We start from the raw sequence: 23006 nt of genomic DNA, 5'->3' as shown, positions 1-23006 counted from the left end.
GACAAAACTGCAGTCAGAAACTATCCGATGTGTGCAGTGATGGAAAAGGTATTTAGATTGTAGACTAAAAGGTATAATGCCAGAACAAAAATAAATAAAATACTCCAATACAATTAAATGTCATGCGTTAAAAATACATTCAAATATGTCCTGCTGGGAAACTTCTGGGCCTGGTATTCATGTGGATGTTACTTAGACATGAAGCACCCACCTAGACCAGACCAGACACCCCCACCCCATAGCAATGGCACTCCTTCAGCACAAGGCTTTGACCTGGCCTCCAAATTCACTAGATCGAAAACTCATCAAGTATCTGTGGAATGATCCACAGAGGCTCGTCCCCTCAACGCATGGGACCCAAAGGCCCCCCACTTCCAGTACCACAGGACGCCCTCAGAAGGTCCATGTCCATTCTCTGATGGGTCCCAACTGTTAAGGAGGCCTACACAATATTAGGAAGGTGGTCTAAATGTTATGCCTGATCGTTATATGTGTTAAACATGATTAAGATTGCAGTATTCTTGAGGCAACGACTCCCTCTTGTGGACAAAAGTGGAATCAACCCCCTGAACTTGACATTTGCGCAGCAGCTTTAAAGGTGTACAGTTACAACAGCATGAAAACCGTACAATGAAACAAAGGACACTTGTCGTTGCTTTTTACTTGTGAGTTTTATTGCGAAACCTTTAATGTACCCTACACAGGAGTGCACAGGCCTTATAGAACATGCCCTGCATGCATCAACATTGTCATAATAATCTACTGCTGTTCATACAGAAAACCTGGAACGAAACAAAATGTACAAAGCTACAAATTATAACTAAAGTAAGAAAGGTAAGAAACCACATATTAAAAACTTTCCCTCATGCTATTTATAGTTTAAAAAAAAAAAAAAAAAAATGCCCCCCTGGTATTCACAGAAAAAATAAAAGGCACACATAAAGGTTAACAAGTGTAACATGTTGATAGTGGCTTTACACAGAGACAAGAAAGGTAAAGACAGACTGGCAGACTGATATTAGGGGAGGCCCAGCACACGTTAAGACGGGATCACATCACATCCTGCAGATGTTTCTGTGCATTAATTATCTTTCAAATGCTTGAGTTGACTTTCCAGAAGAGCGGAGGAGAAAATGAATGCATTTGGGAACACTGGAGTAATACAGCAATAAAATAAAAGAGAGAGAGGAAGAGAGAGAGAGAGAGAAAGGCAGAGTAATAATAGAAAAAAGAGATAGAAGATGGCGGTAAGGGGATGTCATCTCCAGCTCATGACAACAAAACAAGAAAAGGAGAAGTGGACTTAGTGACCCAATCTAGGTCAGGAGGCGCAACGCCAGCATTGCCCCTCCTCCGAAACCTTCTAACCTCCCTCGCTGCTTGCTTCCTTCCCTCCCTCGCTCCTCCCTCCTCCTTTTCCACTGTATATTGGAAAGGAAACGCTGACAGAACCCTCCCTCTCCTCCACCTCTGCCTCCCTTCTTTCTTTCCTTCCTTCCCTACTCATCTCATTCTTTCTCATTTCCCCCTTTTCCCCTTTCTCACCAACACCACTTTTTATAACTTTTTCATTTCATTTCCTCCCCCCTGCTTCGCCCCCCTCCCCCTCCTCTCATGCCTCTGACACTACTAAATCAGCAACATGTGGGCTTAATGGAAACCAGACCCTGACCCATTCTTCTCATGCATGCAGGCTTCTCCCTCGCAGACTTAATTAGCTTCAACTCTATTTACCTTTAACGTGAAAAATGAGGAGGAGATGCAGAAAGGAGGACGCCGTTGCTACGTTTTTTTACTCTTCACAGATTCAGATTTTATAAAAAAAAAAATAATAATAATTTTTAAATACCACTAATAAACCTTTTTGATTCTTCTCATAAAAAAAAGGGGGAATAAATCCCAGCACTGGCAGTGGTCGTATATCAATACGTCTCCGCTGGGATTGTGTTTTTAGTGGTGCAGTCTGAGCATTTACCATGGCTGCGGTGGGAGGAGGGGAGGCTGGAGCCTGTGTGTCTGTGCACAAAAACTCTATGAGCCTTTGTATGGGTAAATGGCCTCTGCATGTGCACATGTGGACATGTATGCACAAACGAGTGCAGATATAGGGGATTTTTTTTTTTCTCTTCTGAGATCATGTGATGTCGGAGCATGTGTGTGTGTGTGTGTGTGAGAGAGACAGAGAGAGAGGGAGGGCAGACATAATGGGCTCAGTGGGGGACGGGGCAGTCACGGACACGCAGCTGTCTAACATTCCTACGCTGGATCGGGGCTTCGCCTCCGTGCGTCTGTGTGTTTAATAAGCAGATCTGCTTTGCACGAACAAAAAAACAAAAAAACCAAAAACACACACGGGGTGCAGAGGAGCAACCTCAGCGAAAATAACCACAACAAAAAAACAGAATCAAAGTGCAAATTATCTGTTCTAAACAGAAAGAAGGAAAAAAAAAACGGTCAAGATTGGTTGAAGCACCAGAGTCGAACATATGGAAAACTTAAAAGCACTTTTTTTTTTGTGTATGTACAGCAACGTGTGCTTCTCTATTACGTATGTGCTCTAACGACTTTATCTGCATTTATACTACAAATAAGATGTCCCACCTCTGTCCGATTAGAAAGGATAGACACAGACACTCCTAGCGTGTCTTTTACAGTACACAGAACGTGACTTTTAAGCAGGTATTTTTAAGAAACAGGTACGTTTTGAAAGGCACGGAGATAGGCGCGGGAGAAAAACTTCTGGCTGAGCGGACGTCAAGGTCAGAATGAGCAAAAAAACTGTAGCTCCACAGGCACGACTTTACGAATAATTATCATTTCACATGAACAATAAAAGTTCCCACAATGAATACCGGGGCCCAAAACGTTGAGGTAACTCATCATCAGCTTTCTAAAACTTCAGCGCTGTGTCAAAGCTTCGTTCTCGCCAAAGTGACTGCACCAGACAAATGATGGATACCCGCTCTAATCTAATCTTCTAACCGCGCACCTCACACCCAGTCCTGCAGTGAGCGCTTGCAGTGCACCAAGGCCCTCGGCGTCTCTTTGTTCTGCAGAGTCCTGAGGATGGCGTAGACGAGGATGAGGATGAACAGGATGAGCACCAGAGGCACCGTCACCATGATCAGGGTCATGATCTTCGACTCGTTGTCGGCCACCGTCACGATCACGTTCAAATCTTTGTCCTCCGCGTCTTCCTCTGTGCCGTCGGGCTTAGTGGTGTCTCCTTCCTCCGAGTTGGTGCCCTTGCCTTGGTCCCTGTCCGGCTCTTTGTTCTCGTCTTTGCCCCGGTCCGAAGGGTTGACTGGTTTGTCACCTGGAACCTGGTCGGGGTCTGCGTCGGGCGTTGGGTGTGAGACTCCCGCACAGCCCATGAAATCTTTCAGGATGGATCGGGGGTAGCCTTTGTCTGCTTCTGATTTGGTGTTGTCAAACCTCCAGTAATTGGCGCCTTTGTAGAAATAGGTGTAAGCTGCATGGGAGGAAGACGAGACAAATTTCTGTTCAGTTAAATTATTTCAGACCTTCATTTTTTTATTCGTGGAAGAGGAATTTAGGGTTTAAATTTAAACTTTCAAAACAAACAAAGCATTTTGGGAAATAATTCCTGCTCGGTTGCTGACTTGATTTATTCCACTGTCATACTTCAGCACGAAGTCTGGAAACAAAGGGAAACAGCTACCCTGATCCCAAAGATCCAAAGATACCAAAATATGCACACCAGCCTCTCACCAAATAAACAGTTTTTTTGTTTTATTGTGGAGATGGAGGTATTTGGTAGCCTAGATTTGGACAAACCCCGTTGCTGGCTGTTTCCAGTCCTGTTTATGATAAGCTAGTTGGATGCAAGGAATGCCTCAATATTAGTCATCAGCCGTCTCATTCAACTTTTCTTTTAAATTCCCTTTAACAGGGGAAAACTAAGCTGACTTTCTAAGCAAACAAAAAGTAATTTAATGTCTCTTTAGGGAGCAGTTAAGCTATCGCACCCTCCCCAACACGAGTAACATTCCCCTCATACAGATTTTTCTAGTTTCCAGCCTTAACTGATAAATATTGTACCAGATTGTGCATGAACGCGCCTACAAGATGTGTTGCTTTCACACATTAAATTGGCAAAAAGAACCACACGCAGTCTTCTTGGGGGTAACATTTTCTGGGCGTAAATGTGGCTCCGTAGTGGAAACCAGGCTGCATGCAGCCGACATTAGAACCGTTAGGGTGGAGATGAGATCTGACGGTTACTGAGAGCATTTAGAGCAGCTCTGCCACAAATCTAATTTCCAAAGGAAGGACGGGCCAAGCCTCAAACCAGAGCTCTCATTCCTCTCTCTATTCTCTCTCTCTCTCCGTCAACCCCCTCACCCTTCTCTCTGCTCCGCTCTGCTCTGCTTGCTCCAGCCTAACCAGTCTCCGCAGTGTTTTTCTGTCTTTTACACACCCAATTTCACCCCTTTAACCTCTCATTCTTTCCCTCCCTCCACCTCTAGTCTCTCACTTGTCCTTCCTCCAACACAGAATGTGTTTTTTTTTTCTCGTGTCTGTTGTGAATCCCATAAGCCCAAGCTGCTGATTTTCCTGTCCTCCAAGAAATAACGGCTGCAAATCGACCGATTTAAAGTCATTATTTACCGCCGTCGTCACTGAGGAAGGCTCCTTTGGGGGAGTTAGGGATCTTGCCCCATCTGCTGATTGGTTTGGGGAAGTCTCGATCTGTAGTTCGGGTCTCCTCGTTGTATCGCCAGTACCTGCACACAGACGCGTGCAGATGTCTTCACGGTCCACTAAATTATCATAAACAGATAATAAAATGCCACAACCATGAGTGGTGACTTAATTGCACGGGTGTGCATCATACCTGTCATCTGAGAAGAAGTACGTGTATCCATTAGGCTCCCACCAGATAGCTGTGTCGATCTTGTGCGCAGGAACTCCTTGTCCGTACTGATATAAGGGCTGTGGGTATCCTGGCAGCACATCGGCCTCCCTGAACACCCAGTATCTATCATCTGCGGAAAGAAAAGGCAATAAAGTCTCCAACAGAGACATTCATTCATTCACAGCCATCACCGGGCGAGAGGCGGGGTACACCCTGGACAGGTTGGCAGTCTATCGCAGGGCTCGCACTCACGCGCACACCTACGGCCGATTTAGAATCGCCAATTAACCTAATGAGCATGTCTTTGGACGGCGGGAGGAAGCCGGAGTACCCCGTACCTTCTTGCTGTGCAGCATCAGTGCTAACCACCACGCCAGCCACTGTGCCGCACTCCAAAGAGACAGTGGCACAAAATAAAAATTGAGGCAAGAGAGAGGAGATGCAATGCAAAGGTTAAGGAAAAACCAAGCAGATGTATAGAAAGTGATGGCCATGGGTGTCGCTCCAGGAGAAACACAGAAAGAACAGGCAAGGTAGAAATGATACGCTTATAGGTTTAACACAAACTTTCCAAGATATCCTTGTGTGAAAGCCAACTTCTCTCTTAACACTAAGGGCACAGCCATTTTCCACTTTTACTGCCAGAGTTCTGCAGCATTGCAATATACTGTACTGAACTGTAATGGCTAAGTTTCCGCTAATAGTCTTTAAAGAAAGGTTATTTTTTTTTCTTGTCTCTTTTTGTTACATAATCTTGACGTCACGTGGGCGCCATTCCCGCGGGTTTTGATCCACGCGCTATCAAATATGACTCACGACCCCACCGTGGCGTTCGATGAGAGCGAATCCGCCATCGAAAGCTCGTTCAACTTCTGAAAATCCATGACAAATCACAACATGGCCTCGTTGTAAAAAGTTAAAGCGTCACAGCTGTTCACATCTGGGGCAGTGCAAGCGCGGAGAAAGGCTGACGCAATCCTTCCACCTCTCTCTCATGAGGCCTTTTGGGGCTCAGCTGGAGCTGGAGTCGTACCGGGCCAACAACAGCTGCCACGCTGCGCAGGCCTCGCTCAAGACACCCACTGAACTCGTAAACACGCAATACTTTTTTTTTTTTTCTCTCGCTCTATCGGCGGCCATATTTTCTGAATACTTAAGCGGTGAATCACCTTTGCGTTCACTTCGAGCGTCGGATGTGGAGAGTTGTAGCTGTGCTGGATTATTACCATCTCCTTGTAAATCAAGCCGAGTGTTGGGAAACAAAAAAAATGCTTCGGTTGCACTGTTTTCTTTCAGCCTGTCCAGTTCAAATCAAAACACAGATTTGTGTTTCACTCCCCATTTTGTGTTTATAGAGCGCGCTCTTGAACTGTTCCAGCGAAAGCAGGAGGAGGAAACAAACAGGGTGCCATACCCCTGAGCGAGATCCTAAATCATAAATTGTTTAGTGCGCTCTTTCACGAAGGTTTTGACGTCAACACTTCACGCGCTCTGCTCAGCACGTGGGCTCGGTGTTAGTGAAGCGACTTTTTGTCACTGGTAATAAACGGCAGGGACGCACCTTTGAAGAAGACAAATTTGCCGTCGTGGCGTTCGTAGGCGGCGTCGATGTCGCTGGGGAGGCCAATCCAGAAGACGGATATCGGCATCGGGTAGTTATCGAGGACCCGGTTCCTCCGCACGCGCCAAAACCAGCGACCCTGCATAAACAAGAAGAGTCAAGTTTATCTTTCAGCAGAGTTATTTATTGCTCCCTTGCGTGACTCGTGTGTTGTTGTGACATTTCAGTTTATAACCAAAGCAAATGAAAACCAGCGCTTTTAGGCCTCACCTTGAAAACAAACATCTCCCCCCTCATCATGGTCACCGTGTCAAAGTCGCCGTCGCAGATGTCGGGGGCCTGGTTGTCTGGCACTTTGGGAGGCCGAGGAGGAGCCGGGGGCCTGGGAGGCGGCCGAGGAGGGGGGACATCTTTCCTGACAGGCGGGGTGACGGGTTCTGGCTCAGGCGCAGGTTTGGTGGGGAGGGCGGGAGGCGAAGTAGGGAGGAGGCTTGGCTCCGGTCGGGCCGGCGGGTCCAGGCTGGCGTCAGTCGGTTCGGGTAATTCGGGCGGGGCGTCGGGGGGAGAAGAGGCAGTGGGTTCGTCTTCAGGAGGTGAAGAGGAAGTGTGGTCGTCGGGGTCGTCGTCACGGGTCGGAGGAGAAGTGGGTGAAGCTTTAGTGACAAGCGGAGGACCTGAGAAGGAAAAGACGGAGGGCTTGAGCGCAGAACAAGAATTCAACAGAATGAATGAAATCCTCCAGCCTGTCTGTGTGGCATTAGACGTCCATAAATCATTTTAAACTCGTCTCAATACATCCTTTCAATCAGTGTGAACATCATTTTCCATTTTGTGCAGAAGCCCACTTGACTGACTGTCACTGCGCCTCTGCTCTTTGGAAAAAATTGCCCTTCTGGTTGCTAAGAGAGGAAAACACACAGCCAGTTGTGTAATACAGACGGGCAGCTGATGGGGCTTGAAGATGTATTGAGTTACACCGAGACAAAAATATTCCTAGAGGATATATCAGTGCCAGCATCGGCCAATGACTAGCAGCTATCAGTGTGTGGAGACATTCAGCATCTGCAGCATTTTAACCTGCATCGCAGTTTACAGACAGTAAAGACAATAAAGTCATTGTTTGTTTCCAAGGATCTAATATTTTCCAGTAAGGCCTCTTAAAGCACCAAGGAGCCAGCAGAATCATAGCACAAGGCAAATTCAGCCAAGTCTTTAATATATATTTTTTGTCACTTGCTCAAATCTGTGTTTGGACTGTGTTTTATTTTACTTGTGACCTCGTCTTCAAACTAGATTGTACTTTAGAGGACTGTAAATCTCACCACTACTAAAAGAGCTATTTTTTAATCACAGGAAAAACTATATGCTCACGCCAGCAGCCCAGAGAGGAAGCACGTCCGTGTCTCCACACAAAGAAAGGGAAATGACCTCCCAATAACGATAATTCAAACCTCTTAGTAAACATTTAGCAAGGAGAGAAGCGTTAGCATTTATTCAGAGCCACCTGGTGAACGCGAATCTCACACTCGCTCCCCTTTTAGAACAGTTTCGTATCCTCCCACTCCGGAGGGATATAGGCGCTAAATGCTATAGTCTATATTCACCAGCCAGCTGCTGACTTTGTCTGTCGACCGTTTGCCGCTGTGAGCGTGGCGAATGCTACGTACGGTGGGTTTTTGAAGCTTGCCAGCTGAAAAACAGACTGATGAGAGAACATATATCCCAAAAAAAATTATTAAAGCTGAATGTTTCTTGTTATTTTAATATCTTAAGTTCTCCCTTTTTGTCCAACAGATGGACCCATATACACCGATCAGGCATAACATTATGACCACTTTCCTAATATTGTGTAAGTCTCCCTTGTGCCTCCAAAACAGTTGTGACTCATCAGAGAATGGACATGGGCCTTCTGTGGGTGTCCTGTGGTGTCTGGCAACAGACTGTTGTTAGTGGGGGCCTCTGTGGATCATCCCACAGATACTCGATCACTATGGGATCTAGTGAATCTGGAGGCCAGGTCAACACCTTGAGCTGTTCTTCATGTTTTTTAGTTGTTCTTAAACGGTTTTCGTGTGTGTGCCTGTGTCAGGAGTGTCATTGCTATGGGGTGGGGGTGCCTGGTCTGGTCTAGGTGGGTGGTACATGTCTAAGTAACATCCACATGAATGAAAGCCAGGTCCAAAAGTTTCCCAGCAGAACACTGAATTGTCACAAGATGGCCAATGTTATTTACTTCTCCTGTCAGTGGTTTTAATGTTGTGGCTGATCGGTGTACTGTGTAGTGTATATATTAGTGCGTTTCCTGGCATAACCGGCCACCTTTGACAGCAAGTAGTAATCAAAGTTCCAGCGCCGGGTAAGAAGATGCCAAATGTTTCTGTTCAGTCAAAATGCTTCAGTGATGTGTCAAGAGATGAGTAGCTGACCTGTGCAGAAAACTGCAAAGCTGCTGGCCTCTTACATAAAAACCCCTTCAAAAAAACCCAACTGTTTAATCTACTGACAAAGTTTATACGGTGTTCGCTTCTATTTAGATTCATCAGATCTCTTTTCTTGTCCAATTATGGGGTTTGCTCCAAAGAAATATTTCAGATCTGTTTAACAAAGGCTAAACATTTATCTTAGAGTATCTGCAGGACAAAAAACCGGCAAGATTTTACACATTTCGCTTGCCAAAACTGAAGTTTACTCGGGTGCAGCTTCTAGTACAGGCTTATCAGCAGGTGGAGTAGAAAGATTTTGGTTTTTCTGGAAACCACAGACCATAAACATTCAACCCAAAATGAATCAGACTTGTTGTTAGTGTGATAGCGGGAATGTGAAAATGAGCAAAAATGATGGACAGTAAGCATGAAAACATGATTCTGGTTTTTATCTGAAGCAAAAGAAAATCAATCATAAAGTGTCTCAGCTCTATTAGGAGGACAACTTCCACACACACACACACAAAAATGTCCTCGGCGAACTAACAATGCCATCTATTCACTGAGAAAGATGAGAGCATCCTAACGGCATGCATGACATGCTGCTCTGAGTGAGGCCCACTGATGTGTGTGTGTGTCTGCTGCAGATGCTCATGTGCACAATGCTTCTGTACATGGATACTTGCCTCCCTTACACGAAGATACAGATGTGATACGAGTGCGATAAACCCTCAAATTACAGCTGGCATTCTGCCCTCTAACCTCACAGGGATTTTACAGCCAAAGCAGCTTAAGTGAAAAGGCAAAACACATAAAAAAAAAAAAAAAACTTGGAATTCCCAGGTTGGTTTTGTTGCTTTGCAGCTGGCGTGGGTGTCTCCGCAAACTCAAATGCTTGAAAAGGGGACTTTTGTTGAAAAGGTTGAAAAGGCCTTGACAAAACTGAACTATGGACATTAGCTTTATGTTGTATTATGCACAAAAAATACAATTACATGACATGAAGCATGTTTTTTACCTTAGCCATGGTCTTAGATATACATAGACTGTATATAAATATGGACAATGCGTCCCCACTTCCTTACATTAGCCAAACTGACGCTATTTTCTATATCTTGCGGTTTTGGAGCCAGAGCCTGCGCAGTACGGTCTGAGATTGGAGCCACGCAGAGCCGCGACATCGATGACCCGCCCACACTTCCTCCAGACTCACTCGCGTTTCGTTTAATTAATACTGCGCTCCGCTCTACCTCCACCAGTTACAAGGAAATCTTGGACTATACACTGTACTTACTCTTAAAAATTGTTTTTACAACTTTCACGGTCTCACAGGACTGCTTTACGTAGCGGTTGGTGGGGCAACTGGCGGTCGCCATTATGTCACATCCTGTTTCTGTAGCGTCAAATAATTAACTAAAACGAAACTTAGACACTTGAACATGTATTAACATTATATAAACTCACTAAAATGACTGAAACCATCCTTGAAAAAAATGATTTGACGTGTATTTTAGTGCTTTAGTTCGGCCCAAGTTCCATCCACTAACACGGAGGGGGTGGAGCTTATGACCTATACTGCAGCCAGTCACCAGGGGGAGCTCTACTTGCTTTGGCTTCACTTTTGAGGAGCTGTTCCGCCGTCCATATTTATACAGTCTATGCCTTGAACTAATGCTGTATTGTAGTAAATATAGCGGGATGTTTCTACCTTAGGACTGCTCCAGGTGTTTTACATTCACATAAACTGATGGTGGCATGCAAGGTGCTCGCCTGCAATCAGGAGCAATTTCGGGTTCCCTGTTTTGCTGAAGGCATCCAACACATGGACAAACCATTCTACCACATGTGCCACAGCTGTTTATTTTGCGAGAAAGACTACGAACAGGTGGATTAGCTGTCTTCACACAGAACTAAACTGAACAAGTGTGCAAGCACAATTTACCAGAAGAGTCGTGAGCACATTGACTGGATATGGCTCATTTCAACACATGTTAACAGCACATTTATTCCACTATTTAGGCTGTGGCCTTCTCACGTGACCTCTTCTGCATAAACAGACCTGCGCGCAACACCACAGGTTAAACAGCACCATTAGATGGCAAAACAGTGGACAGATTTTCGGGAAAAGTTCTGCTTGGGATTAACAATATGTGCTTCTTACCGTAAATGTACTGTATTCCTCTGATGTCGTCCTCGTGCAGGGTGAAGTTCTTCGTGTGAGTCCACTGGTAGAAGGGAGCCATAGTGGCGCTGGGGTTATCCGAATGCTCCAGACCCAGAGCATGGCCGAGCTCGTGGACCGCAACCAGGAAGAGGTCTATACCTACAGGACGAGGGAGACACACAATATAGTGGTAACTGTAGGTGATACACAACAAAAGGTGGACGTAAATGCTGACATTTAAATTGCTAAGAAACTGTGCTAATAGCAGGCCAGACATGAAATCTAAATCTTAGTTACCAGAACAAAACTTGAGCCTCTAACCTTTTGGGTTGTAGTTCTCCAGTGTCCAAGGCTCATCCGCATCAAAGTGTGTATCCCCACCAATTCCTGGCCCGGGATAGTAAGCGTGTGCCAGCGACCCGCCCTCGCCGTCAAACAATGACATATCGCCATGGAAACCGGAGGCAAACAACAGCAGGATGTCAGCGAGCTCTGCCTGGCTGCTGTTGACGCCGTTTACGGCAGGAAGCTCCACAAATGTGAGCGGCGTGACCCGCCTCCACACGTCAAAGGCCTTGCGGATTGCCTCGTATGTCAGGTCCTCTCCCAGCGATGGGGGGATGTGCTGGTTCATTATGCTGAGGCCAGAATAGAGAAAGAGGTGTCAGAGCTGGCATGTGGAAATATGACCATTTTATTTATTGATGTTTTTCAGCGCTGTTAACCTGTAAGTGATGTGGTCTTTGTGCCACTGCTGCCCCGTGAGAGTGTAGCGTTTCCTCCTTGCTCCTTCGACCAGCTCCTCTGGTTTTCTGTCGGGGAGGCCACAGCGAGGCCGGCGCATGGCCCTGCGCACACACACAGACACACACACCGTTCGCTGCCAAATCTGTCTGTAAAATCTTCTCAATTCTACAAAAGCGGTATAATATAATGGTACACCCATCAGCCACAACATTATGACCACCTTCCTAATATTGTGTAGGTCTCCCTTGTGCCTCCAAAACAGTTGTGACTCATCAGAGAATGGACATGGGCCTTCTGACTGTGTCCTGTTGTTATTGGGGGGCCTTTGGGTCCTATGGGTTGAGGGGAGAGGCCTCTGTGGATCATCCTACAGATACTTGATCAGTTTGGGATCTAGTGAATTTGGAGGACAACACCTTGTGCTGTCCTTCATGTTTTTTTTAGTTGTTCCTAAACGTTTTTTTGTGTGTGTGCCTGGTCTGGTCTAGGTGGGTGCTACATGACTACGCAACATCCACACGAATGCCAGGTCCAAACGTTTCCCAGCAGAACATTGATGGTCAACGGTATCAGTTGGGTTTAAGAAACAGGCAATCATTTTGGGAGGTGGGTCTGTTTATTTTTGGCCAATACTATGATCAAGATAAACAGCAAAATGAGATCAGGGTGAGCTTCAACAAGTTATTGCACCTTCTCAGGTGTGCATAGTTACGTCAACCAAGCCTATGCAGAGACACAGAAACACTTGCATCTACACTGCAGGGCCGGTGGTTAACGATGCAGCCACCACTAGCAACTCTGTAGCTTAGCTTCGCTTAGCTTAGCTTAGCTTAGCAAGAAGACCAAGGAACAGCCTCATGTTAGTGAGTTTCAAGGTTTTTCCAGCCTTTATGTAAAGCTAAGCTAACCTGCAGCTGAACCGAACTGGCTGTTCAACTTGGCGAACCTGTGCATAAGAAGAGAAATGGAAGGCTATCTTCATATAATCTGAATATTCACACACCCAAATACAACAATAACAATCATCTGAAATTAATAAACCATAGAGCAGCTGATCAGCATGTGTCCTACATAGATTCTTTCTAACTTCCTCGCCTCTCAGCGAATTCTAGCTCTTCTGGTTTCCACATTTGTTTGGCGAAGTTATACGACTGCCACCTGTTGGTTTTAAGAGTTTTGCGAGGCGGGGAACAAATGAGCCAGGTGGCCGTTCAAGTGCAGGCGACCTGCATACTGCATACTTCCAAAATGTCGAACAGTTTAGTCACTAAAAGTTACATTTGACTAAAAGGATACGGCACATTAGGCATACTGTAGCTTCCTGAACAATGAAGATGTGATACAAGCAAAATGAAAGTGAAACCGTCTCACCTAAAAATACACTATTATAAGCAGGCATTGTCTCAGCAGCCAATTATTTGAACACAAATAATATTTTGGAAATATTATTGGAGCAAAGCCAGTTCTCTGAAACAAATTGCTTCAGGAGGGCTGGCTGCTGAGTCTAAGTTCATTGGCTATCCGTGCCATGAAGGAGAAATTGAGAAAAGGGGAAACTCCTAAAGCAGTCCATGAGATCCCCGGATTCACTTTCTGGTCACACAAATGTTTTGTGATGCTGAATGTCTGTGAGGCTTACGCGACAGTAGCAGGGTCCATCTCACCGGTCACCTCCAGCCCATAGAAGTGCTGCATTTCACTGATGGCTTTGGACAGAATCTGGGCCGACTGCATGGTGGACATTTGTCTGCTCGCCTGGGACAGGTAGCCGAACCTCCGAAGCCATGCCTGCGTGAAGAAATCAGACTTGTTTAGGCTAGGCCACAAAAAAACAACAAAAAAAAACCCAAAGTGTTAACACATGTGTGTGTCTTTCTATTTAAGCAGTGAATGATGTATACATGTGTATGACGGATGCAGCTGCAATGTTATCCGGGAACAAGTCTAATGATTGGAGAGAGCGTCTGAGGAGTTAAAAGAAAAGAGAAAGCAGAGATAAAAACCAGATGGTTTGCATTAACATTACGACATTCCTGCTCTTTCATTCCTGCAGTGACAGCCAAGATGAGGAGAAGAGAGGAGGATGGAAACAGGAAAACTAGAAGGTTCCTGACAATATTAAAACTGTATGTCAGTCATGTGGTACACAAGCTAAACACACAGCCCTGCATGTGTGTGTGTGTGTTTGCGTGTGTGTGTGTGTGTGTGTCTTTGGCTGACAATCCAGCAACACATGTTGAAAGTTCTCCTCTTTGTTCCTTGTGTTTGCTGTCAGTGAAATTAAGCGTGCAAAGCCACGTAGTCGTAGCAGGGTCCATCTCAGGGGGGGAAAAAAAAAAAGAAATGTTCTATCAAGCGTTGAAATCTGCCCTTTGAGAAGCCTCAGCGACGGGGCCGAAAAGTGACACACACAACAGGCCGTCCCACGCAGCTGGATGGCGGAGTTTCATGCGTGTGTACAGTAAGAACAAAGGCCAGGGGGCAAAAACACACACACTTTCATGCAGGGCACGCACAAAAATAAAGATGACCTATTTTTTTTTTTTTTTTTTTGGCACAGCAAGACAAGTCTCAACCAATCTGATGTCTGAGCTGGTTTATTCATGCAAAAGGCTGAAGAAGGTGAAACAAGGAAAGTAAAGCAAGTCAAACTCTACTATAAACATGGGTTATGCAAACTCACTCCATCCATACACTGCATATATAAAAACTTACAACATATACATAAGGTAGAAAGTAATCTAAATAAACAAGTATCTATCTATCTAACCTCCCTGTTAAAGATTTATACACAGAGTATGGTCACTTAAACACACTTTTTAGAGTTTACCAGTGGATTTGTCAACACTCATACCTTCCTACCATCAGCATCTAGTGCATAGCAGTTATGCAATAACACAATACAGTTGATTAAGCACATCAGTAAGTCCTTACGGCACAACATTAGCTGTTTGCCCACATGTAAAAGTCATTCACAGATGTTCGAATCTCATGAAGCAGCAAAGATTTCACCCTTCACCTCTGAAATGGTTCACGTTTATCTAAAATACAAAGGAATCAGACTTAGAATAGCGCAATATAATCTGTCTTTGAGATGCCTGATACGGGAAATTGTTCGAGAAATAGATTAATGTGTGCATAGAATTGAAAATGCCTACATGTGTGCCAAGTGTAAAGTGGGAATTTTGGTTGGTTACGTTGACTTAACTTATTTTCACATATAGATAGATAGATAGATAGATAGATAGATAGATATGCATCCTTTCTGTGTCTGCTCCACATGTGCAGTGTTATTTGGAAAGAGGACAAAAGGTCAAAAGACTCTGCTGCCTGCAGTGCATCAGGCCTCCTGATGTTTTGAAGGTGTTTGCTTATCTAACCTCTAATCATGCAATCAACTGTAAATTAGAGTGTTTCCTCAAAGTAACTTTGAAGCCACAGTGACTTAAAATGTGTATGTAATTAAAAAGTAACATAGTTTATTGTACCTCAGCACTGAAGCCTTCTTCCTCTGGGACCTCTGCCACTGAGCTGCACAAGATTATTGAGAATAAAGACGCTGAGGTGATGATGACGATCTGTGTCCAGGGTTGTTTGGATGCCATCTTCCTTTACGATCTGCTGCGCAAAGACTTGTGGAGTGATGAGGATGAAGCTGACAAGCGGGGGGTGAAAAATAAGCAAGCAACTTCCTCAGAGCGCACTTACAAACCCTGCACACAAAAAAAAATCTGAGTGCTGCTAATCCATTCTCGGTGGCAGGCAGCTCGGTTCGGGCCGGGACAGCAGCCTCATGGCTCAGCCAAGCGCTTCATACGGCCGTTTCTTTCATGCGTGCAGCTAACGCAGGAGCCAGCGGGCAAATGAAGAAGTCCTTGCCCACTTTCCGACGTCCACACAATGGCTGATCAGGAGCGGCGGCGGCAGCAACAGCGACCGGTTCCAAACCATGCAACAAGTCTCTTTACACAAGCGTCCGAGCGCAACAAGAGTGGATCAGGGAAAGTACCTCAAAAGTTAAACACTTTCTGGAGTTTATTTAAAAAAACAAAAAAAAAACAATACGCGGACGACAAGTAAAATAAATCTTGAAGTGGCTGTCAAATTTGCTGCTACTCAAAACAACCTCCACAATAACCGGAAAAGCGATGGGCAAATGTATCCGAGCCCACCATCCGACAGCTGTCTGTGGTAAAAGATTTCTCAATGATTGCCCATGAAGAGCCCCCCACCCCCCCGTTTAACCCAATTCTTCTTCAACCTTGTAAACCTAACCCACATCAGAAGGCCAGAGAAGGCAACGGTCTGTGCGCCATCTGCCTTCTCTGAGGAGGAACTACAGCTGATCCACATGTGCGCAAACATCCATTTTGACTGAAGGTGGATGGATAAGGAAATAAAACTTGCAAAATGTCAAAGTAAAAAGAAATAAGAAAAGACAGCAGGATTTTTAGTCAGGCTACAGATCAGCACCTGCAAATCTGCAGGTCAAAGGTTCCCCTGTAGTATTATGTTGAATTTAATTAGCGGCATCCAGGAGTTCTTGCTTTCATTATTTTTCGTAGTGTTTAATTTCTATGCAAACATTGTCTCCAACATGATCTACACTGGGAAAATCCACTGTCAGACTCAAGTCTTTTAACCTGGATCACCACCTTTAGTGGAGTTAATTAACATGAAGACGTATCACAGCGACATGAAGCTTAATGAGATAAGATAACGAACCTAAATGTAAGGTCTCAAAACGACACTCTTTTTGAGAAATAGTAAAATTAGGAGAGAAATAACGAAGATGATGATGATATGGACCATTTTCAAAGTTTTATTTATGCTGCCGGCCGCAGCCGCATTGTCGTCACTGCTCTTCCACTTTTGCTAATCTCCTGCTGCCTGCCTTGGCCACGGTGATGAGGACGATGAGGAAGAAGCCCACGATCCAGACAACAGCTACGGGCAGCACCACAGTCATCAGTATGCCTGAAATAAATGTAGTACAAATGAAGTGTAATGGTATCCAGATCAAACCCAGTGAGGCCTACAGACAAAAACAGACCATTAGAACGTGCAACGACATCCCTGATGATACAGCGTTAGTGTACAAAGAATGATAAAGAGATTACTGGATGGAGGTCTGTCTGGCATTTCAATCCTGATGGGTCCATATGAGAGGAGGCTCTGGGCGGGGTCCGCTCTCACCGCCTCTCGTTTAGTGACTGAATTACAGTTCTGTAAAGAAAACAAATCAAGATTCTGTTACGTAGGGAAAATAATGAGCCAATAAATGCTCCTTCCTTTGAGACATGAACAAAACAAATGCATCGATAAATAAATTCATAGGAGCATCTTTAAGCGTGGCAGTGAGTAAGGGAGCTCACAGGCGTGCAGGACTTGGGGTCCTCCGGCTCACACAGCTGCACAGTGCAGTGCAGGTAGAGGTCGTGAGGCTCCGCCGTGAAGCGAAACATGTCGAAGCTGTAGCGAACCGTGGAGCTCCTCCCGTTACGTCCCGACTGCGCCTCGGTCACGTTGAGGAAGGAAACGGTTCGGTCGTTCGCACATCTGCATTGAGGGGGACAGAGGAGGAGGTGTGGAGTTCATCATAGCTCACGGGACAAAAGAGCTGTCAGTAGGAAGGGATGATCTAACCCGTTCAGGAGCAGAGTGTGAACCAGCGGCTCTGAAGTGTTCAGCTGAGGGGACTGTGTGGCCCAGCACTTGTTGATCAGAAGCAGGAAGAAATCTTCAGGCTCCGTCACCTTCACCTCGACGTACACCTACACAAGAGACAAACGTATTAAAAAAATGATTTGATATGGATGAATAATCATTCTTCTGATCTGGTTCTTTGAAAGACGAGAAATAATTGACTTGCTCATTCTAGTTATTGTGAATGGCTCCTTATTTGAAACAAAGGCAAAACGAATCTGGTGTCTTGCAACTGAATGTTGTTAGTGGGGGGCCTTTGGGTCCTATGGGTTGAGGGGAGGGGCCTCTGTGGATCATCCCACAGATACTTGATCAGTTTGGGATCTAGTGAATTTGGAGGCCAGGTCAACACCTTGTGCATCACATTTTTGGAGTTGTTCCTAAACTGTTTGTGTGTGTGTGCTTGTGTCAGGCTGCATCCTGCTGGGGATGTCTGCTGGCATCAAGGAGTGTCATTGCTATGGGGTGGGGGTGCCTGGTCTGGTCTAGGTGGGTGCTACATGTCTAAGTAACATCCACACCAATGAATGCCATGTGTTCAGATAAAATGCACACTTTTGCAGGATGACTGACTTTTTAGACGATTTTAAACTAGCTTAAAGAACCACCCCCCTGATTGACTTAATGCAAAATACTGGACAAATCAGCTGACTGCCTACCTTGTCTCTGAGTTCAATGGTGGGAGCACTGGTGTAGGCCTTAGCGTAAGTGTGGTCCGTGTACAACATCATCCGGATGGTGGCATCGAGGTCTTCAACACGCATCACCGTCTCACTGTTGGTATACACGCAGAGAAAGAGAGTGGTTGTTTGATGGCTTTGACCACACAGCTTAAAAACATTTTCACATCCCGGTCGTGATCTTCTGGACGAATAAACTGAAACCGTCTCAGATAAAAGTTTCAGGAGGCTGCACATGCATCATAAGAAAAGTCATATTAACTAAATTGGGGTGTATTATAGACAGCGCTGGTGTGTTTTTTTCTTTACCTGGAAAAGGGGATAACTGGGAAAGGCAGACTGACTCTTCTGATGTACGGATAGACGCATGCGAAGTCCATCTTAATCACCGGATCTCTGATGATGTTTCCAGAAACCTGAGGGTCTGACAGTAGACTCAAGGAATACGAAATGTGAGTAATATTTTTCTGCAAGAGGAAAAAAAAAACAAAACACATGATCTATAGCTGCTTCAGGCTGACGCAGGTATTTTAAAAGTGGATAATTATGCTGCTTGTACCTCAAGCGGCTTGCCTCCACAGGTGAGGTATTTGTCTCTGGAGATCCTGGACATGAAGTACGGCACACCGTCGATGACCTCCCTCTGAGCACGACAAGACTTGTTTGGTAAGTGGAGGGACTCCAGTGGGATGTTGTGATACCTGAAAAAATCCTCCGCCGCTCTGATCGCTATGTAATCTTTGCCACACATGACTTTGACGTGTGCATCTGTAAGGGGAAAGATGAGGAAAGTGGATCCTCGAGATTCGTTAAAATGACTTTTTTGTGTGTGTGTGTGCTGGTTGCATTATGGGAAATGTAGGATCCAGTGCTGCTGCAGCCTGAATCTTAAACGTATCCTAAGTTACCCAACTTTATTTTAAGCACCCTCAAAAAGTGAGTCAACAGCAAAGTGGAATTATTTACATTGAAAGGAACATGTAAAATATTTTAAATAAGTAATATCTGCACTATCTATTGGTCAGCAATCAAATCATGCTTCCACTGAAATACACTTCCTGATGACACATGCATTTTTATTCACTTTCAGCTGTTGTTCAGTCGTTATAAATATGACCGTGCCTCAGGTTTCCAGGAACACTAGCTAGCTTTCTCTGCGCTGACAAAAGGTTTCTCAGGAGGCAGCGCACAACACTCTAAAACTCTCTGACCACATGCACCCAAAGCACAATTTCGACCACACACACACACACTTTGTTCACTGAGAGGCAGAGAGGGAAGGTCCATTCCAGACGCAGAGGACTACACAAAAAAAGCAAAAGAAGGCCGTGCCATTTCTCAAGAGGGAAATCAAAACCAAACGCTTGGAACCAGCATTTCACACAGCATGACAGGAAAGAGAGGACTCCATTTACAGTACACTGCAGTCTGTCAAACCCACAGTGAAACACGGTGGTGGGAATATTCCAAGCTTGCAGCTGCGCTAAAGCGACTTCTCTCCAGGGAGAACCAGCCCTCCAGTCTCCAGAGACGTGCCGCTTCCTCTGGTTTGCATCTTTTGCGGAGAAGGATTCACACTGCAGAGGGATTATGAGCCCAAACACACCTCAGAGCTTTGCAAATGGAAGAGGAAAGAGGACTTTGTTGACTGTCACCTGAAGAAAGCAAACATTTGCAACGTGGAACACATGCGGGTCATACTGGGGTAACATTTGGTGTTGGGTATGAACTATGCCGCCCAGGTGCTGCTGTCAGTATCCATATAAATAAATGAAAAAGAGTATTTTCCCCCACAGATTCAACTGTTTTTTTATGCTGATATCATCACTGGACCTGTGTAACTTGATGATCTCAGACGTTTGAACCTCTGTGGCCTTAGATTGAGATATTCATCCAAAAATAAATACGCCACATAACATGAATTGTCTACTTTTCTTGTCACTGGCATGCATTTATTGCAAATTCAAATGCCCAAAGTAGCAAAACATTCTTGTTATCATACATTTGGACGCAAAATGGAAATGTTTTTCATGGTGAGGGTTAACTCACTGTCGCCTGTTGTGGGTTTTCGCCCACAATAACTTCAAATATGACTGAATTTAGATTTAAAATGCTTACTTTTGTCACACTGGTCATCATAAAATCCGATGGCACACTTGCAGCTTCTCTGGTCTCTAGACAGAACACACCTTGTGGGGTCAGTGCAATGCGCCACACTGCAGATTCCTGCACATACAGTTGAAAACAACTTTAAGAATCTTTCAAAGGCTGCAAACTCAACTTTCCGTGTCTCCCCTTTCCCCTTACCTTCAACCCTGTGGCACTTGAAGCCGAGGAAAAGCACGGCGACAAGGCTGAGCTGATTTGAAGATGTGTGGATTAAAATATATATATATATATTATCAGCTCCCTGATCCTTCTAGCTGAGATGTCTTAAACGTCAGTGCAAAACATATATTTGTCCACACCCACCTTTAAGCCGATTAGTCTCATTGCCGTAAAGATATATTTATAAATGTCGTTTTTTTTTTTAAACGCCGTATCTGGAGTCAAGCCGGACCTTCTCCTCTGTTGTGTTCGTTTTCAACACCTGCTGCTCTCCAATTAGGAACACCTGCTGGGCCGGGTTGTCATTCGAGCTCTTAAACGCGATAAAATCACGCCGTTTATATATTTATTTGTTTTTCATCGTATGGTGTGTCCACCAAACGATCATCAGCGCCAGTGTTTGTCAAACGGGAGTGTTGATTTATTATATTTATTTATTTTCTTGATTTTCTTCCTCCCAACAGATTCCATGATACTTTACTGATTATCCACCACTGTAAATAATTAAAGTCTTTATAACAGTTTCTTCTTCTTCTTTTTTTTTTTTTTTTATGATTTCAATTTTATATTCCTCCTCCAATTATATCCACTTCCAGTGTCGTTTATACATAGCACATGCAGCATCTTACTTTCACCAGTAGATGTCGCTATTGTCGGCTCAAAGTGATTCACTTCACAAAGTTCACCTCAGTAAAAACTCTACCCCGATCAGCCACAACATTAAAACCACTGACAGGAGAAGTAAATAACACTGAGCATCTTGTGGCAATCCAATGTTCTGCTGTGAATCTTTTGGACTTGACATTCATTTGTGTGGATGTTACTTAGACATGTACTCCCCCACCTAGACCAAACCAGACACCCCCACCCCATAGCAATGCAGCGTATCTGTAGGATAATCCACAATAGAAGCCCCTCCCTCAACCCATAGGACCCAAAGGCCCCCACTAACAACATCCTGTTGTCACCACAGGACACTGATGAGTCACAACTGTTTTGGAGGCACAAGGGATACCTACACAATATTAGGCAGGTGGACATAATGTTATGCCTGATCAGTGTATATTCAATTAATAATTATTAAATTTAAATATCCTCTGCACTGCAAACTACAAGAAAATACTAGTAAATCTCTGAGAACACTTATATATATATTTATTTAAACCATCAGTGTGAAGTCAGAGACGGTTTCAGTGTCAGCAGGTCACATCAGGTCTTTGAGTATCACACCGTCTCAAGGGAAAACCATAAGTGGGTCACTGCATTTCCTATTGCGCCAACTCATCACACCCAGAGGCTGGAGTCCATATTTTTCAGACACCATGTTTGGGTAAATACCATCTGCTTGCGATGGGACAGAGCAGAGCCGGAAAGTGTAGCTGGTAAAGGAGGCACCGTGACTGATGAGACAGGACCGCAGCAGGTATACCCCCCTTCTACGACGAATGGCCTCGAATCAAGACATTAAAAGGCTCTGCAAACATCCCCCTGTTATCAAGAGGGTCCAGCAGTAGCATTATTTTACCTGTCTGTCAAAGCCTGAACATGTTTTTCATTACATTACGCACGTTTTGGTAGAGATACCTGTGATATTTGAGCGTTTTTCACCATTGGTGCACAAGATATAAGAAAAAAAGAACAGAAAACTAAAACCCCAGATTTCTGAAGAGGTAAATGTTTGGATATTATCAGTTTTTTTAAGCCAAACTAAACTTTAGGCCTGTGTGAAACTATATAATAGAAAAAAATAGCCATCAAATCCAAATCTGAACATTCGAAGCACTGAGCATAAGTAATATGTGAGGATGGAGTCATGAGATAAAGCTATTCAGCATTTATTTAACCCTGGTATGAATCTCTCTCCTTTTTTTCTGAATAGAAATGATTGATAAATGAAAAGAAATCAAGATTTATACATGTGTTTTTGACAAAGAATTTAAATACATGAAGTTTCATTTAAATTGGGAATGAAAATGCTGAAAGTTGTGGGATCAAACTGATTAAAAAAAAAATCAATGTAATTTTACAACTTTAGGTCAAAATTCACATTTAGTGATTTCTCTATTCTGATGTGTGTCATTATCTGTGACTAAGGTGTGTATTGAGGTGGGTTTGTGCTGATACGGTACGTCCAGAGAACTGTGCCCAGATTTAATTAGCTTTTCAATTTGTTAAATTGCTTCCTCCTGATGAAACCTCAAGGGCTTGGCCTCATGTACCACGTTTTAAATTGTCTTTAAAGTTCTCTTTCTTTAGTTTCCTGAACCTGAAAAACTTCTCTAAATGACAATTTGCTCACACGGTATATTGTTCTCCTTCTTTCATTTGTGCTGCTATATCCGCAAACCAAACAATGACAGAACAAATCTAAGTGCATTAAAAGTATTCTTTATTAACAGACAGATACTGTACATTGTTTGTGGTGATATCCGAGTGAATTTAGCTCACAAACTGAAAAAAACAAGGCAGAAAAAATGTGCTTAGAATGGTGTTAATACTTCAAATTGTAGTTGTGGCA

The 23006-nt window shown here is 44.3% G+C and overlaps 2 protein-coding genes across 2 annotated transcripts; both read right to left on the bottom strand.

The window, feature by feature from the left end:
• Nucleotides 1-538: 538 nt before the first annotated feature.
• LOC311495885 (matrix metalloproteinase-15-like) lies at nucleotides 539-15924 on the bottom strand. The gene is made up of 10 exons (XM_084555534.1): nucleotides 15263-15924; nucleotides 13414-13562; nucleotides 11753-11875; nucleotides 11349-11665; nucleotides 11025-11186; nucleotides 6711-7114; nucleotides 6441-6579; nucleotides 4859-5009; nucleotides 4633-4748; nucleotides 539-3472 (listed from the first exon to the last, which is right to left on the bottom strand). Exons 1-10 carry the CDS (start codon nucleotides 15377-15379, stop codon nucleotides 2991-2993), a joined length of 2160 nt encoding a protein of 719 aa, XP_084411660.1. The 5' UTR covers nucleotides 15380-15924; the 3' UTR covers nucleotides 539-2990.
• Nucleotides 15925-16203: 279 nt separating this feature from the next.
• On the bottom strand, nucleotides 16204-20822 carry zpd (zona pellucida glycoprotein d). Its single transcript, XM_084554683.1, has 10 exons — nucleotides 20633-20822; nucleotides 20468-20519; nucleotides 20279-20386; nucleotides 18720-18928; nucleotides 18470-18627; nucleotides 18140-18254; nucleotides 17421-17548; nucleotides 17150-17333; nucleotides 16895-17000; nucleotides 16204-16751 (listed from the first exon to the last, which is right to left on the bottom strand). The coding sequence occupies exons 1-10, from the start codon at nucleotides 20651-20653 to the stop codon at nucleotides 16630-16632; spliced, it is 1203 nt and encodes a 400-aa protein (XP_084410809.1). The 5' UTR covers nucleotides 20654-20822; the 3' UTR covers nucleotides 16204-16629.
• Nucleotides 20823-23006: the final 2184 nt, after the last annotated feature.

Source organism: Chelon labrosus, assembly GCF_963514085.1.
Source record: "Chelon labrosus genome assembly, chromosome: 11".
In the NCBI taxonomy this organism is placed as follows: Eukaryota; Metazoa; Chordata; class Actinopteri; order Mugiliformes; family Mugilidae; genus Chelon; species Chelon labrosus.
The sequence above is the reverse complement of the archived record's forward strand: the minus strand, read 5'-3'. Positions and strand labels throughout refer to the sequence as shown.

What these genes read in the sequence shown, in the direction of transcription:
- LOC311495885 (XM_084555534.1), bottom strand. Translation starts at nt 15,379, where the DNA reads ATGGCATCCAAACAACCCTGGACACAGATCGTCATCATCACCTCAGCG. An exon ending in ATGGACCCTGCTACTGTCGC is followed by an intron (nt 11,876 to 13,413) that starts GTAAGCCTCACA and finishes GTGTGTGCGCAG; the next exon opens with GGCCATGCGCCGGCCTCGCT. An exon ending in CAAATTTGTCTTCTTCAAAG is followed by an intron (nt 5,010 to 6,440) that starts GTGCGTCCCTGC and finishes TTCTTTCCGCAG; the next exon opens with ATGATAGATACTGGGTGTTC.
- zpd (XM_084554683.1), bottom strand. Translation starts at nt 20,653, where the DNA reads ATGAGACTAATCGGCTTAAAG. An exon ending in CAAGTGCCACAGGGTTGAAG is followed by an intron (nt 20,387 to 20,467) that starts GTAAGGGGAAAG and finishes CTGTATGTGCAG; the next exon opens with GAATCTGCAGTGTGGCGCAT. An exon ending in TGATGACCAGTGTGACAAAA is followed by an intron (nt 18,929 to 20,278) that starts GTAAGCATTTTA and finishes TTCCCCTTACAG; the next exon opens with ATGCACACGTCAAAGTCATG.